We start from the raw sequence: 15,536 nt of genomic DNA, 5'->3' as shown, positions 1-15,536 counted from the left end.
TGCAAGCAACGAGGCTACCCAGTGGGACAGGATGAAGTATCCTAGAAAACACATCTAATCCCCAAACTGCAAGAATTTTCCATCCTCTACACAAATTCTTTGAGTATTGACACGTTGACTGATTCCTTTTTTGCTAAAAAAAAATGACTGTTCCATTTAACGCCTACTTAAACACTTTTTTCAAAAGCTGCAGTATACAGTACAACTTTAGGTTTTATGTAAACAAAGCTAATAAAAATAATCTTTTAATGCACTAGATGGCTCGATCTATACCAGCCACGCACAGGAATCACATTCTTGACAGAAAGCTGTAACTATGATCCTGGGATTTTTTTATGTTTGCATTGTTTGTATTGGTACTGTGCAAGGAGAAATTTCCAGGGAAGTCTAATGTCACTTAGTGTTAAGTACCGCATTATTTTCTTCCAGTCCGTGCTTGGCATTTTATCTATTACAAATCATTTTTACAAACTAAGCCAAGCCATGTTAGCGAAGTGACTAAACAGTTTGTGCTCTTTGCCAGTGGAAAGGAGGGTGTCAACCTGAAGTGATCCAAAAAGAGAAGTTTCCAGGAAAAGGATGGTCTTTATTTAGATTATACTGAAAATCATCCATCCCACAGCTCCTTCTACTCTCCACTGTTACAAGGATTTAATAAACTAGTAGCACTAAATTTGGCCGCCATTTAGAAAATACAATCCGTTTGAAAAATAAAGTACTTGCGGCAACACTGACTAAGGAATTGCTAGTCATGTGGTTTAATAAACTAAGAAAAACCTGAAATGTAGAAGCCATTAAATTTGCTTCCTATATTAGCAAGTATGCTGGCCCTACACAAGTCATTTATCTTCCCATGGCTTTTACTCCAGCCACCTATAAAACAGAGATGATAATATCCATCTCAGAAAGGTGCTCTGAAGATTGACAGGCTGGTAATTCATGCTGCTACGGAGCAGACGTTAACTATTTACAGGCCAAGTGAACTAGCAAAAAAAGATAGTAATTAAAAAAATAATTTATTCCCATTTTTTTATATATCTTATGAAGGTGTCTTACTGTGATAATTTTCAGAAGCAGAAAATGACCATCTGTGCGTGCTTTGAAATTTCTTTACAATATATGAAGTTAAAATTTATATTACATTAGTAATATATACATAGTGAAAATACTGCATTTCTCAAGTTTGTTATTTTCTGTATTTTCAGATTTCTGTAATTTTGTCCAAATTTATCAGGTTAGATCTGCATTTTTTTACAAATGAATTTTCTGAGAGGCAAAGCTATCAACATTTTTGTTACTTTAAATACTTCTAGAATTTAATAAGGGCTATCGTAAAGATACTTGCTTAGTTGTTATTCATGTGCCCTAAAGGAAAGTAGGCCAGTTATATTGTTTTTCAAGGGACTTGGATAATAACTTCAGGCAAAATTCAGCACACATAGCTAGACCTTGAATAAATTACTTTATAGACTATTTCTACACCATTTTTTGATACAAAATTGAAGTGGCCCAAGAATGTCATCACAACTCCATGGCTTCACTACATCCTATATTGCTGTAGCCTATATGAAGGACATCCACACTGTACGTATTTGCAGAGCAAAGCCCCTGTGTAACTATGGATACAAATCATGTGTCTCCTGAGAGTATTTATTTCTTAGGGAATGATGAAAAAAGGTTCTGAGATAGGCAAAGAAATGTTGGAATGGGTGCTAGTGGACTTCCTGTTTTCAGTGTATGTGGTGTCTGGACATTTCATTTTTTTTAAAGCCTATGCAGAAGGAGGCAATGAAGCAGGCGTATAAGGACAGGGTTGTCTTTGCGCCTGAATCTCAGTCAAGTTCCAAGGACGGGACTGTGCTCCTGCCATGGGAAGAAGGGGAGAAGCTTCACTGCTTGCTGCAAAATGCTCCACAGCAACAGTCTGTGGTATGGTTTTGAGCACAGAAACAAGTCTTTATTCCTCCCTGACTCAGCTCAAAGATACGTAGCGTACTTGAGGTTTATTTCAACTTATTCCCATTGTCCCTTGTCCCCCCACTGTGCAGCACTCTGAACCACACAGTGCAGTGCCAGTTACAATTTTTTATGGACAAGTAGTTAAGCAGCCAACCTGCTCACCATCTTGATGACCTCCTCTTACGTCTGGCTACAAAAGGTTGTTGCCTGCCTGCCATGCTGGCCTATTGTCTAATTGCCTGCTTGTCCCGTGTGTCCTGCCTGTCCATTTCTTGTGTCACATCAGAGTTTACAGGCACGTTAGGGCACAGGACATCTTTTTGTTCTCTGTGTAGTATTCAACACAATGGAAGTCTGGCCCATTCATGAACCCCAGAGCACTACAGTTAATACATAATCACAGTTTCTTAGTCTAAATAATTGCTAGCCATTAGCATTTACTGAGAAGCAAGTATAGAGGTCCCCAGCTAAAGCAGGTGCTCCTAACCTGAGCTTATTTCTCAAGACTTTAGCGTTCACCAGCAAAAAAATACTGCAATAGGGAAAGGATAAAGCACTCTTTATCGTTAAAGGGCAACCTGAAAGTAACCAGTTCCTGTGATGACTACTCATTATTTTCACTTTTTTAGGTGTTGGTTTTTGTTGGGTTTTTTTAGGACACAAAGACATTTCTATTTGATAAAACATTACAGTATAAAGGGCCTAAATACTGAAATGTTATACTAAGTGAAAGCAATGAGAAAGCAGGAATTTCACACACATCTGGTGAAGCATCCTCCGGAATCACATTTGTCTCTTTACTGACCACATAAAAATCCTTTGGAAACCAGCGTACTGATTTAGGTGCCTAAAGGTGGGAAGTGTGAGTAACCCTTTTTCATTCACTGGTGAAAATGAAACAACGGAATTGAAAATAGACATGTATAAAGCACATATTCCTTTTATGAAGTATTTCTGCCACAGAGGTTGGCCTATTCAGCTAATAATAGGTGGTTACACAAAAGCTAGTGTGAAAATGACAAAGCTTTGCAGGAAAGCAGCAGCCTGCATGGTGGGAATCGCTGTTTTCCTGCCATCTTTCAGAAGTCAGGAATGAGAAAAAGGTCCCGCAAGAGCTGCTGGCTTCACTTGGAAAGGAATCACTCTGCCCATTAAAACACCAATTTTCTTTTTCCTGGAACTCAAAACATTAATCCTAGTGGGAGCTGGGGCATAAGAAATACTGAACTTTCAAAATCCTCTGCTGGGTACCTGAGCACATTTTAGTATACGTGTTATAATTTTCAGCCTGCTTCCCTGTTAGACATTTTTTGAAGCACAGTAACAGCATTAGGAAGTCCCCAGCAGATCATGTGTTTTACTCACACACACACAAAGAAAATGAGACGATATCCCTCTCAAAACTCAGTCTTTTACCAACCCTCCTTTAAGAAGACATACAAAGAACGAAGCAAAAATATGTGTGGTTCCCGCTTCTGCCCTTGAGGACCTAATTTATCTTTGTCACTAAAACTTTTCATGACTCTGTTGCAACAGCAAAGCAACACATCTGAAGATTAAATAAATAATCAGCTGAGAGTATGAGTTGACTTTGTGCTTTTTTTAATCCAATTGACCTTTGTCAAGGCAAAGGCAAAAAAGCAACACTTGACATTTTGCTCAAAATAAAGAAAACATAATTTAGCAATTTTCATCCAGCTGTGGTTAGCTCTAGCTTCACAGTTGATCAACTCTTTCCAGACAAAAATGATTTGCAGTCCTTACATGCATTAGAAAGCTTCCTGAGAGAGCCGCTACTAAGTGGTTGTAAGAGTCGGTCTAAAGAGAATGATATTGTCTCAACATTGCTAACAGAGACCTGGAGATGGAATATGGTCCTCACGGACACGAAGACCCAGTGACCCTGAAGGACAACTGCATGATATGAGGAGTACTATGCTGCTCCCTGATACCTTGTGCTGGAAGGAACAACTACCATAAGGTCGCATAACAGCTCTTGTCGTAACAACGAACCAGAACATGCATAATAACCTTGCTCGAGAAGACAGAGACTGACAACAATCCATGGGCCAGAGAAGGAGCAACGTGTATTGCTCAGCATAAAAGAGGACTCTTTAGTAACTGAATTTCAGGAGATCTCCCCCATCAAGGATCATGACAATTGGAAGGACAGGCAGGATGCTGCCTGGACCTTGGACCATAGGGACGCCTTGGACCCGTGGTGGTAGCTATAATCCTCTTTCCTTTTCTTTTTCATTTTTTTTTTTCCTTCACTTTCTGTCTTTCTACCTATCGCATGCCGCTTTATGGGCAAACAATAAAATTGTGCTGTTTGATTAAAGCATAACCCCTTGGCGTGGTCACCTTGATTTTTGAGCTTTGAGATCATAGTAAACAAACCATCACGAGTCCACTGAGTGGACCGTGACAGTGGTTATATTCAGATCTCATCTTTAACTGTTGACATGTTCCCCTTTGGACAAAAATGTCCATCACAAAAATTCAGTATGAAATGAAATCGTTGGCAACATTACACTTGAACATTTTCAAAGCAACCAACTTTGGAATAAATTCACAACAGTACAGTCCGCATGCTCTTTAAATTCACAGTCCTTTTGTTAATAGAAGGAAACACTAAAAATCTCAAAGAATTCAGTGGTATGAGATCCCAGCCACACTTTGTTTCTGAGCAAGTTGGGTGTTTAACTGTTTGCCCACACAATCACAGCTGGTACAGCACAGTACCAGGCGATGCAGCCAAAGTGAATTTAACTTTAAAAGTGAAGTTCAATACCTTCTTCATGCCCTCACACCGCCTTACCTCCTGAGCAGAACCAAGGTGTTGAAACCCAAAAAGTTGCTCTAAGTTAGAGACAACTCTGAAAAAGGACTGAAGTCTCTAAAAAATGCATTATATGTCAAGGATAAGACAAAACAGAAACAAAAAGGGACTTAGGTTGGGCATGTAAGTACTCCAGAAAAAAGTTAATGAAGTCACTCTTCACTGAAATCCTGTTATTTCAGTGTTACTTCAGAATGAAATCTTAGCTCATTGTGGTTTCTGCTAAAATTGCACATCATGAATATGTTGAGTAATAATGAAAGTATGAGAGATAAAAGCAGTAATGCCATTCACTTTTCCTGCAGTAGTTGCTTGGAGGTCACTGAAGCAGTACATAAAATAAGAGAATGTGGTTGGTTTGTTTGGGTTTGGTTTTTTTTGTAAACACAAGTTTTAGAAGCCCCCAAACAAGGTCTTACTTGTATTTATTACGAAGAAAAGGAGAAAACATCCTTCTTACACTGGTGAAGCATCAGGCTTGTACAATATAGAGGTTTCTTGTGCAGGAAATGTGTGGGTGGAGGGAAAGGGAACAGTTCCTTTCCTAGAGACTATTAAAACTTCACATGCAATATTGAGATCAGCCTTCATAACACACTGATGTTCAGCATGAACATATGTATGCGTAGAGACCACGCCTTAGTGCTGAAACATGATAAACTGAATACACTGCTCCAAAGTCACTCCTAAAGATGGATAATATTTTACCTAAAATTTCCTGTCTATGTAATTTCCAGGTCTTTGGATTTTATCATTAGCTCTGTATTATTTGATGCTTTCCTAAAATCTCATGACCTCAGTACCACGTGGCTGATGTTGTTTATCTATCACAATTAATGGGTTGAGAATAGAGCTTCCCACATGTTAAATCACAGAAACACAGGAAAACTGGCTGGATGTGACCTCTGAAGGTCCTTCAGTCCACTCGGAGGGCAGTCCATGGATCAGGTCAGCACGGCTTTCCCTAGCTGAACTTAAACTCTACAACAGTGGAGATCCCAAAACTCTCTGAGCAGCAGTTCCAGTTCCATACTTCCTCCTAGTGAATTATTTTTCCTAATGTCCAAACTGACCCTCCCATGCTACAGTTTTGTGGCCATGTGGTCTTGTCATTATTTCTTGGTACTATCAAGAGACTAGAGGGGAAAAGAATGACATCATCATCATCATCATCATCATCATCATCATCATCATCATCTTTTTAACTACCTTTCAAATATTTGCATGCTGCTATTACGTTTTCCATTGGTGTCCTCCCCACCTGACTACATAAACCCAGCTCCTTCAGCCACTCTTCACAGGACATATATTCCAGGCTTCCCACCACTATGGTAGCTCTCCCTTGGACACTCACCAGTTTCTCCACACACCTCGTGAACTGGAGACTCCAAAACTGGATGGAGTATTCGAAGTGTGGCTTCACTGGCTCTGAGTAGACAGTCATGACAACTCAGCCCGTTGGCCAAGTTCCTCCTGTCCGGATGCACCCTGGCATGTACTTTGTCAAATTTCTAAGAGGAGTTCCACTTGCCCTCGTTACTGTCAGCCACAAATTTCTGAAGTTATACTCTGTCTTCCTAAAATCTGAGAGTAAATTATCTTTTTGCTTGCCATCACTGACAGAATTAAGCAATTCCTGGTTTACCCTCCATCACCATGATTTTTCAAAAACGTGCTCCCAACTACATGGCCAGGTCTTTCAGCACTTTTGGAGGAATCCCTTTCAGCCCCATGGAGCTGGGCATCATAGCTTCTCCAAGTGGTCCTCAGCCTGTTATTCCCCTGCTGCTTGCTGCCTCTGTCAAACCCCTCCAGCGCACGCAGCAGGCTTTGCCTGTGACAACAGTAGGGGATCCAAAAAAAAGCATCAAGTACTTCAGCCAGTTATAAAGAAATACTATTGTCAAGACCTAAAAGCCACACTTTCAACTTCTGAATTCTATGTCCATCAGTTAATGGCCTTAAAACAATAGTCTAGAATTTAGAAGTCTGGATTTAAAGGTAAAATACAGATTGATTCTACATTACGATTACACTGAGATACATCTAGCAGAGTTATTGAAAAAAAAATGCTATTTATGGTGACACAAGGAGATTGGCAGCAATGTAAAATGAAAAGGCGGCTGATATGTTAAGGATACCAAATCAATTTGGTTGCTATTTTATTCTCCACAGTAAGGAAAGTTGACTTTTACCAGCAGAGATGGAAGAACACACCTGATCCCAAGGCCTTTCCAGTGGATACACTTCCACTGGTCCCACCGGTACGTGTTACAGTTATACTTCTTACTTGCTGTTGTGTACTGCATAATTCTTGTTATCACTAATGCTGAGGGCAATGGTTAAAACCACTGCACTGTCTTTTACCTCATAAAATTATTAGAGTGTTTAAAGATTTTTCCCGAAATATATTTTTAATGTTAAAGTTCTTCCAGAAGAGCTGAAGGAGCATCATAGATGCTGGAAGACTAAAATTACTGTCTTTCTTCTTATAATAATGACATTATATATATATGTGTGTGTGTGTGTGTGTTTCTTTATATTAATTACATTAATATATATTTATTTTTAAAAAATACTCTATAATAATGGTTTTCTATTTTAAGTGGGTAACCGATTGAAATACTGTCTAAATGTTTTTGATTGACAGTTGACTGAAAATCCAGTAAATCAAAACCCACTTCAGCACATTCTTTCACTTTATATTTTCTCAATTTTATTATGCATTATTCTGTATACTTTAACCACCATAAATACAGCTCTAGCCACAAGCCATTCTCTTCTGACATCAATTTCTGCCATATATTTAGGAGCTATTTAGCTCCAATCTAACAATGCTTCCTTTGTTTTCCTGATACTGCACTCTTTTTGTTTTGTTATGTCTTCAGCTATAGACTAATTTAAGGTTCATTATGTAAACACCTGAATACATAAAGTGAATATTTTACCATAATTTCATAGGTCATTACAGTAATCATGCATTAGAGTATGTTTAGGGTGGTAACTAGGAGCACAGAGAATTCTTTCTTAAGGAGGAAGCAATACACATAGAAAAAGGGATACCAAATGGAATATTGCATTGTCTTGGTTCACTAAATAATCAAGTCACTTGGATGGTTTCGTAAGTTTGCACAGCTGGTATAATCCATACCAAACCTATTGTCCAATCAGGAGTACATCCAGAAGTTTATCTGATGATATCAAAAAAATCTGAAGTCTCAAAAAGTGACAAGCTTTCTTTATTTGCTTTATATTAGTTCTTTTTTTTTTTTTTTTGAACAGCACATACTGAACAAACTTCCAGCGCTTTTTACTTTAACAGAAATAACTTCTTTTTTTGCTCCTTTGTTGTTTGCTTGTTAAACAAGTGAACCTACTAAGTATACTGTTTTCTTTCCTTCCAGGTATAGCAGGTCTGGAAAAGAATCAAAGACCCCAGAAATAGCATAAGCATCTACTCTATTGCACAGATGTCAAAATGCAATACCTGCTTTGGATGTGTATTTTATTTTGTTTCTGGGGTAGTGTTATCTGTGTTTAATTGTGTTTGGTTTCTGAACTCTGCTGGCAGAGATGGGTTTGGTATTGCTTGTGCTATGTTTACTTGAACAAGCTTATGTGCTTTTCTTGATACTCTGCTTGTATTTCACCATATCCTGGCAATACTGTGGTGACTTCATTGACTTTTGTTGGGTTTGCCTGCAGTGTGGAACTACTTCTTGCAAAATCTTCAGGCAGCCTTTTGCAGCCCACCACGTTTACACACAGCTCATGCCAGTATAGTACTTGATTTCGTTTGGGTTTGTGTGGCTTTGATCGTCAGGAGTGCTGTACAGGATCTGCTAGTCCATCTCTGACTCACCAGGAGGAGTCAACTTAGGAAGATGCCGTAAGAAACAGGAAGTGAACCCATTTATAGCAGTGGCTTTCTCAGTGTCCCTGGATGAACCTATTTATAGCAGTGGCCTTCTCAGTGCCCCCTGACTACGTCCCAGAGTCAGACAGCATGTTCTAGGAAAAAACACATCTTTCATTTGCAACTGGTGCTGGCACGAGCTTTATAAACCATATACTTTTGTTTATTTTCTTTACTGTACTAACACAGTGCACTTTCAAAACTGTGTATCTTTGTTCTCTTCTTGCTTTCCTAATATGCTGTAAAACTTCTTTTTTTTCCCCTTCCAAAACTGTGGCATATGGATTTCTCTTGCTACATTTATTTTCTGTTGTTCCATAAACAAGGGATTCCTTATTATAATGAGGTAGGGGCTTTCTGCCACTATGTCTACTAGTTTTCTTAGCTATTTTATCTCCTTCACTACTTGAGCTAGCCCTCCCTCCCATTCTGCTTGGCCTCTGCTATTTTAATTAATTCAGTTTGGTGAATCAGGTCTGCCCCAGCCAATGCCAGGTTTGGACGTACACCTGCCCACTTGCTTTCTGTACGTCCGTATTTCTTGTTAAAGGTATTATGGGCTTTTCAAACATTTGCACCTGAACTCCTGAATCTTCTCTTACTGTAATCCACTACAAATAAGTTGACTATTAAAAATAGTTGTATTAGGCAAGTCAAGCATTTTGCCCAGTTTGGAAAACCACCAGTCAAAACTTACTTCCAGATTTCTCCTGTGTTTCCTGGGAAGTTGTATCTCACATGTAACACTGTTGGTCATTATGTGGGCATGAGACATCCCGGTATGCCCAAACACAAAACAGGCAAAGACATTTTACCGTCATCTGCATCAGCCAAAACAGCCATACAATATCTTTTTTAATACTGCGGTTAATAATTGGATACCTCCCAGTTTTGGTTTACTTTTCTCCCAATTTAAAACTGCTGAAAAATGGAGTTTTGATACCATTGACAGATAACATTTCAGCATGTCATAACAGCAAGGTTTTGATTCAAAATTACGTATTAAAAAATTTAATTAATTGATTGTTGGGGCTAGGGTGTGATGGGGCTTAGCACAAGGTACAGGAAACCACAACAGGGGTAGCTGTGGCATACTTCACACTTTGCAGCTGGCAGTGTAGATACACCTTGAATTGTAGGACAGAGGGTTGGGGTGTGCAGCACAGTTTGCTGGAATTGCAGCCGAAGGATACTCAAGAATATACTAAGAGAGTTGGCTGCGGGGAAGATCCTGGGAACGGGTCTGAAGCCTCATCCCAACCCCTCTGCAAACAATGGGAAGAGATCCACCCACCACCCTGAACTTTGGATCCATCGAACAGCAAATATGCTGCTGCGGACGTTAGCTTTACAAACCAGAAACACCCCCTGACTGCATGAAAAACACGGCGATCCGTAGATGAGTATAGCGTATGCAAAACAGCTTGTGAAATCCTAACCCTTAGAGAGAAGCACATAAGACAGCAGCTTATTTTTTCACTTCTGACCCCTGCAAATACCTCATGAATAAATCCACGAGGGTAATCATAGGTAAAGAGAAAGAGGTAAAATCTCCTCTCAGTTCTGCAAGTGAAAAGATGGGAAGCCGAGACCTTTCGTATGAGAGGATGGAGTTTGTTTCTGCAACATAGATGCTGCCCAAGTAGGGTAATCAGGAGCATACTGCCAAGGAACTCAAAACATCAGACATCCCAGACTTTTCTGTGTTTATTTTTAATTTTGTTTATCAGCTATTGCCCCCCCCCCCATATGGCACTTTGCATGTTTATTCCTGACGTTACAGGGAAAGGGTTGCTTTCCCCTCCATGCACTAGAATAGCTTATACTATAAACTTGCCCCTGATGGGAACCGTTTCCTGCAGGAAGTGCTAGGAAACAATTTGTCTTTAGTAGACGATTTTGCTATCAAGTGCATTTCCTAGGAAATGTATGTCATAAGGCTAACTAAATTGGATAACATGCAGCGCCCTTCCAATCTCCTGAGCTGAATCCATTTGGATATCCAACACATTTTAATGGGTCATGTTCTGCTTCATTACACAGTCTGCAGCTCCTGAGCAGCAGGGAAGCAGGTCCCTGTTTCTCATAAACTATTTCACGTCCCTTTTACTGTTGGGGAAGTGCTCTTAATGAACACTGAATAGCTTTCCAGCCGAAATAAGGCATGTTGTGTAACAGAAATGCCCACCACTAAATGGTAAAACTGCCTTTTATTGCAGAAAAATGGCCTCATTTTAACAATCATTATCAATTCTGAGAACTGATAAAGGCATAATAACGCGCGGGAGTGAGATGCCAACAGCACATACTAAAAGACAGCTAGCTCCTCTCAAAACCGTCATGAAAATGTGCTATACACTGTCAAGTCCCATTCTCCTCTCCCATTCCCAAAGCGCTGGGCTGAGATTGAAGCTCCAAAGGGCAGTGGAGATGACTCTCCACGTGGTGTACGAACTTGGTTCTACAAAGCCTGTGGGCTGGGAGGCCTCTCATCGGGAAGCGTGTGCCCTCTGACACCAGCCCCCTGCGGTCTGCAGAAGCTTTATAAAGCCATACTTGCTTACAGCACACCTTCATTTCTTCAGTGTTCAGTATTTGTAATACATAATTTCCTTCTACACAAAGTTTGCATGCTGACATTTTCTCTCAATAAGACAATTTGGCGTATCTGATTATTTGATGAAAAACATAGATTAAGGAAATTTACAGACTCTTCACATTCTTCACTCCTTCCTTGTTTTTCATTTCATGCTGCATGTCTGGTCACCTGAATCACACGTTAATTTTTCTGTTTCCTGATTAGATAAATGGAAACCTTAAAACAGGAGAATATACGTTGGGTAGTTATTTAAAATGTGGGGGTGTTCCAAGGAATGCTTTTAAAACTTGTTTTACTGTAGAGATTTACAAACCACTGAAGACAATTACCTGCTGAAACAAATAAACAAATATAAAACTGGTATTACTGTGAAAGAGCTATTCTATTTCTTTCACTTGTTCGTGTCCAACACTAACAAGCTACCTTTTCCTTTTAAATATTTGGTAACTTTGTACTTTAAAAAGTAATTTCCAGTATCTGGCAATAAAAAGTAGCGGACACTGTCCGATTATATTTTACGTCTGAAAAGTCCAGAAAAGGATTAAAAATGTTTTCAAAACATGAAACGTGAAGTTCTTGAACTCCTCATAACTGCAAGGAAAAGTTTTTATTTACCACTGTTTGACTTGGAGCTCCAGGCCTGCAGGTTTTAACTTAAAATATTAATCAGAGTGAGATTATATGTTTGAAATTTTTGCATCTCCTTTCAATAGAGGAACGTATTATATATTTGAGGCTTCTTTAGGGCAGGGAATGACAAAATGACAGATTGTTTCTTTTAATGTGGAAGTTCAGTATTGATGGAATTTGAACAGATGCTGCATGATGTCCTGCAGGCCCACAGACACCGGCTATTATTCCCCAGAGATTACTATCTACTGGTAGATGAAGAAGCCAACTGCATTGATCGCAATACCAAAGAGACAGTATCTATTGATGAAGCAGTTGCTCACATCCGTAGGGAGTTAAAGGAAGAATTATGGGCAGAAAGGCAAGGCCAGCAGTCTGGCATCACCATAAGTTTGAAATTAAGGCTGTGCTCCATGCATGGCACTGCACAGCAATGGTAACAGCACAAGGCAAGCCAGCCGGTTGAGGGTGAAGCTCACAGTATTTGGTTTCTTAACTTTTTGTTTCCTAGCTCCTCTGCAAGGTTTCAAACGAGGTTTGTGAATATTTACTTCCCAGCTGTCTAATTGAGGGTGGAGATGCAACTGGGGACGCTTCGGAAAGATTAGAAATGCACCTGCCAACAGAGATCATTTGATCTTTGTGCACGACCTGCTGCAGGATACAGCTTCATGGTGAAAGTTCTTTATGTCACGTCCTTGAGTACCAAAACAATATATACAGAAATATGTATTCTTTCAGTTGCATGAAACGATGGCAGATGTATCTCTGAAATTATAACACTCCCCAAAACGTTCCAGCAGAAGCACAGAAGAGCTACGTACTAACTACTCAAGTTATTGGCATTTAACTTTTGTATGGACAACCAATGCTGATAACAGATCGGTCAACAATCAAAGAATAGCCAATAAAAGAAAAAAAAATTGCTTCCCAAAGTTCAAAGATTTTAGAGTGCATGAATGGAAACAAAACTACAAGAAGAGCATTAAACTTAACCAACTGAAAAACTTAACCAACTGAAAAATGGTTTTCACATGGACTGAGAAAAGCAAATATTTCTGGTATCATCTTACTTTTAACAGGATCTAAACCAAATCCTAAATTTGGAGTCATTCAGCAGTGCATCTCTAGTAGCAGTCATGACCTAACATCATTCTAGGCATGCTTGTATATCTGTTTTCCATATTGCCTGCCATCATACCGGACCACGAGTGCAATAAATTGCCCATAGACCTTGTGGGCCTCATATTTTACAGGACTGGCTTTCATCATCCTGGTTTACTTCTTGATCCTATTACATGAATTGGTGTGTTGAAGCTGGCAACATTAATAAAAATAACAATAATTCTATGGCTCTGAACTTTACTTGAATAAAATGAAATTTCAAGTTATATAAAGCAGACTAATATAAAATCTTTTCTGGTGATTACACAGAAGGGTAAACATTCTGGTCATTTATAATTTTCACCAAGCACTCAAACCTCTTTTCCCTAAATATGCACTAGCAATAAAGTAATTTTATTTTAAAGCAAATATCTATGCATATTACAGTGCTCTGAGACTGTTTTACCTCTGCCATAAAATCTCAATTACAATGAATTATCATTTTTATCTTTCTTTATTTGAGATAGATCCATGTAGCACAAACCTAGATCAGATTCTAGTAATAATTCTTTGCAGAGACACAGTAAGAAAGGAGATATATATATATCTACATGTACGCACACAAATGTCACCACAAATTTGTGTATGTACATGTATAGTTATAAGTATAAATATAAATATAGCTATAAATATATATATAAATAATATAAATAAATAAAAATACAAATACAAATATAAATATAAATATAAATATCACTGCATTAAGTTTCACTATAAAGCTGCAGTAGTTAGAGTTGTAGTGCTAAAACTCCCATGGGAATTTTGCTATACTCTGAGATTTTGCAGGAGGGGAGGAAAGGGAGGGAATGTGCTTTGGTACAACTGCCAGTCCTGCAGAGCTTTGGCAGCCTCACTGCAAAAAAGCAGCCTTGTCTGTGCTGTAGACAATTACTAGAGCAAATTTATTCACCTGACTTCACAGAAAAAAAAGCCAGCATAACTAACCTGAGCCAATATATGCCAATATATACAGAATAGTTACATGACAACATATACTGAATAGTCAAATGTATCACAATGTATTAAATCTATCTGTTAAAAAAAAATAATTTACGTCTGAAATATACATTTTGAAAATACCAGATTGCTGCTTAAGGAAACTCCCACCTTTTGAATTCCAATCTAAAATTAACCTGTTTTGTGAAAACACACCTTTTTAATCAATTTTTATTTGATGAGGTATAAAGACTTTCAATATAGGAAAATAATACATGGTGTCACAGACGTTTCTGTCATAAAAATGGCAGAGGAATTTGCACGCCGTAGATTTGGATATATCTATTTTTAATTCCTCTTTAGTGTTTTCAGACATTGGAGGCATTTTCCCATCCATGACACACTAACTCCTACTCTGTAAACAATTCTGCACTGTGCAGTATGGCATTGAACGCTGTTCAATGAATTGAACTGAATGCCGTGGAAGCACTTATATGCGTAGAATTTTGCAAAGGCCTATTTGCATTTTTTATTACTGATAACATCTAGTCTATATTTGATTTTTTCAATGAAAAGATCTTTGCTTTGCCAATACGTACACTGTATGAGAAAAGCTAAGCCTTAAGGCTCACCTCTCATAACAGAAAAAAAAATCAGTATTAGAGTTATATGATTTTAAATCTTGGTGGGTTTTCTATTAGAGTTTAACAGATACAGAAAATTGAAATTCTCACTGTTTTTGCAAAGGCTGCAGATATTTCAGTTTTACTGGTACAATTATCTCAGTAACACATTACATGCAGAAGCAAGCAATTTTCTTTCCCAGTGTATCAGCTATGAAATTAAATCTATGCAATTATACCCCTATTGTTTCAAAACAATGCATCCCTTGCTTTCATATGCATTCTATATGTTATTATGAGAAATGAAGAGAATACATAATTAGCACCTCCATCGTGCCACGGTGTGTTTCAGGATGTCGTTCACCTGGTGAAGCCGAAGTGCCAAACCTGTGTGTGCACGGTGGAGGTGACACCCAGCTCTGCAAGGGGACCGAAGGAAAACGCGCCAGCTCTTACCTGTAGGCTGTTGAAGATGATGAAGAAGACTAACATCCAGAGGTGCCGGTAAGCCATGTGCAGTCCTCCCCACAGCCAGGTGACAGAAATCAGGGCAAAGAGGTACAAGACCAAGGGGATCTCTGAAAACCACAAACACAGCATTTCAGATGGTGCGCCCTGGGAAAAACACCTTTTAAAACGTTACTGATACAGGACCCAGTTTTGCCATCTCTGGCCAACCTTGGAGTTCATTCTCCAGCTATAGGCAGACCTTTTCTTGGTCCTAGGGCTTTTGGGGACCCCCCCTGGGGCCAGGAGACCAGGAGGAGGGCATGGACATGCAGGGGACAGGGAGGTGGGGGGTCAAGGGGGCACAGCCCTGCTCAGCAAAGCAGACATGGGTGCTTTACACGTGGGAAGAGCACACAT

General features: G+C 39.1%; 1 protein-coding gene across 1 annotated transcript in view; it reads right to left on the bottom strand.

Annotated features, from left to right (window-relative positions):
* Positions 1–15,536, bottom strand: part of ADGRV1 (adhesion G protein-coupled receptor V1) — a 291,184-nt gene that overhangs the window by 25,781 nt on the left and 249,867 nt on the right. Inside the window, exon 89 of the mRNA XM_055791141.1 lies at positions 15,126–15,247. Within this exon, the coding sequence (XP_055647116.1) occupies positions 15,126–15,247 (122 nt within the window). The remainder of the gene's footprint in view (positions 1–15,125; positions 15,248–15,536) is intronic.

This window comes from Falco peregrinus, chromosome Z (assembly GCF_023634155.1).
Source record: "Falco peregrinus isolate bFalPer1 chromosome Z, bFalPer1.pri, whole genome shotgun sequence".
In the NCBI taxonomy this organism is placed as follows: Eukaryota; Metazoa; Chordata; class Aves; order Falconiformes; family Falconidae; genus Falco; species Falco peregrinus.
The sequence above is the reverse complement of the archived record's forward strand: the minus strand, read 5'-3'. Positions and strand labels throughout refer to the sequence as shown.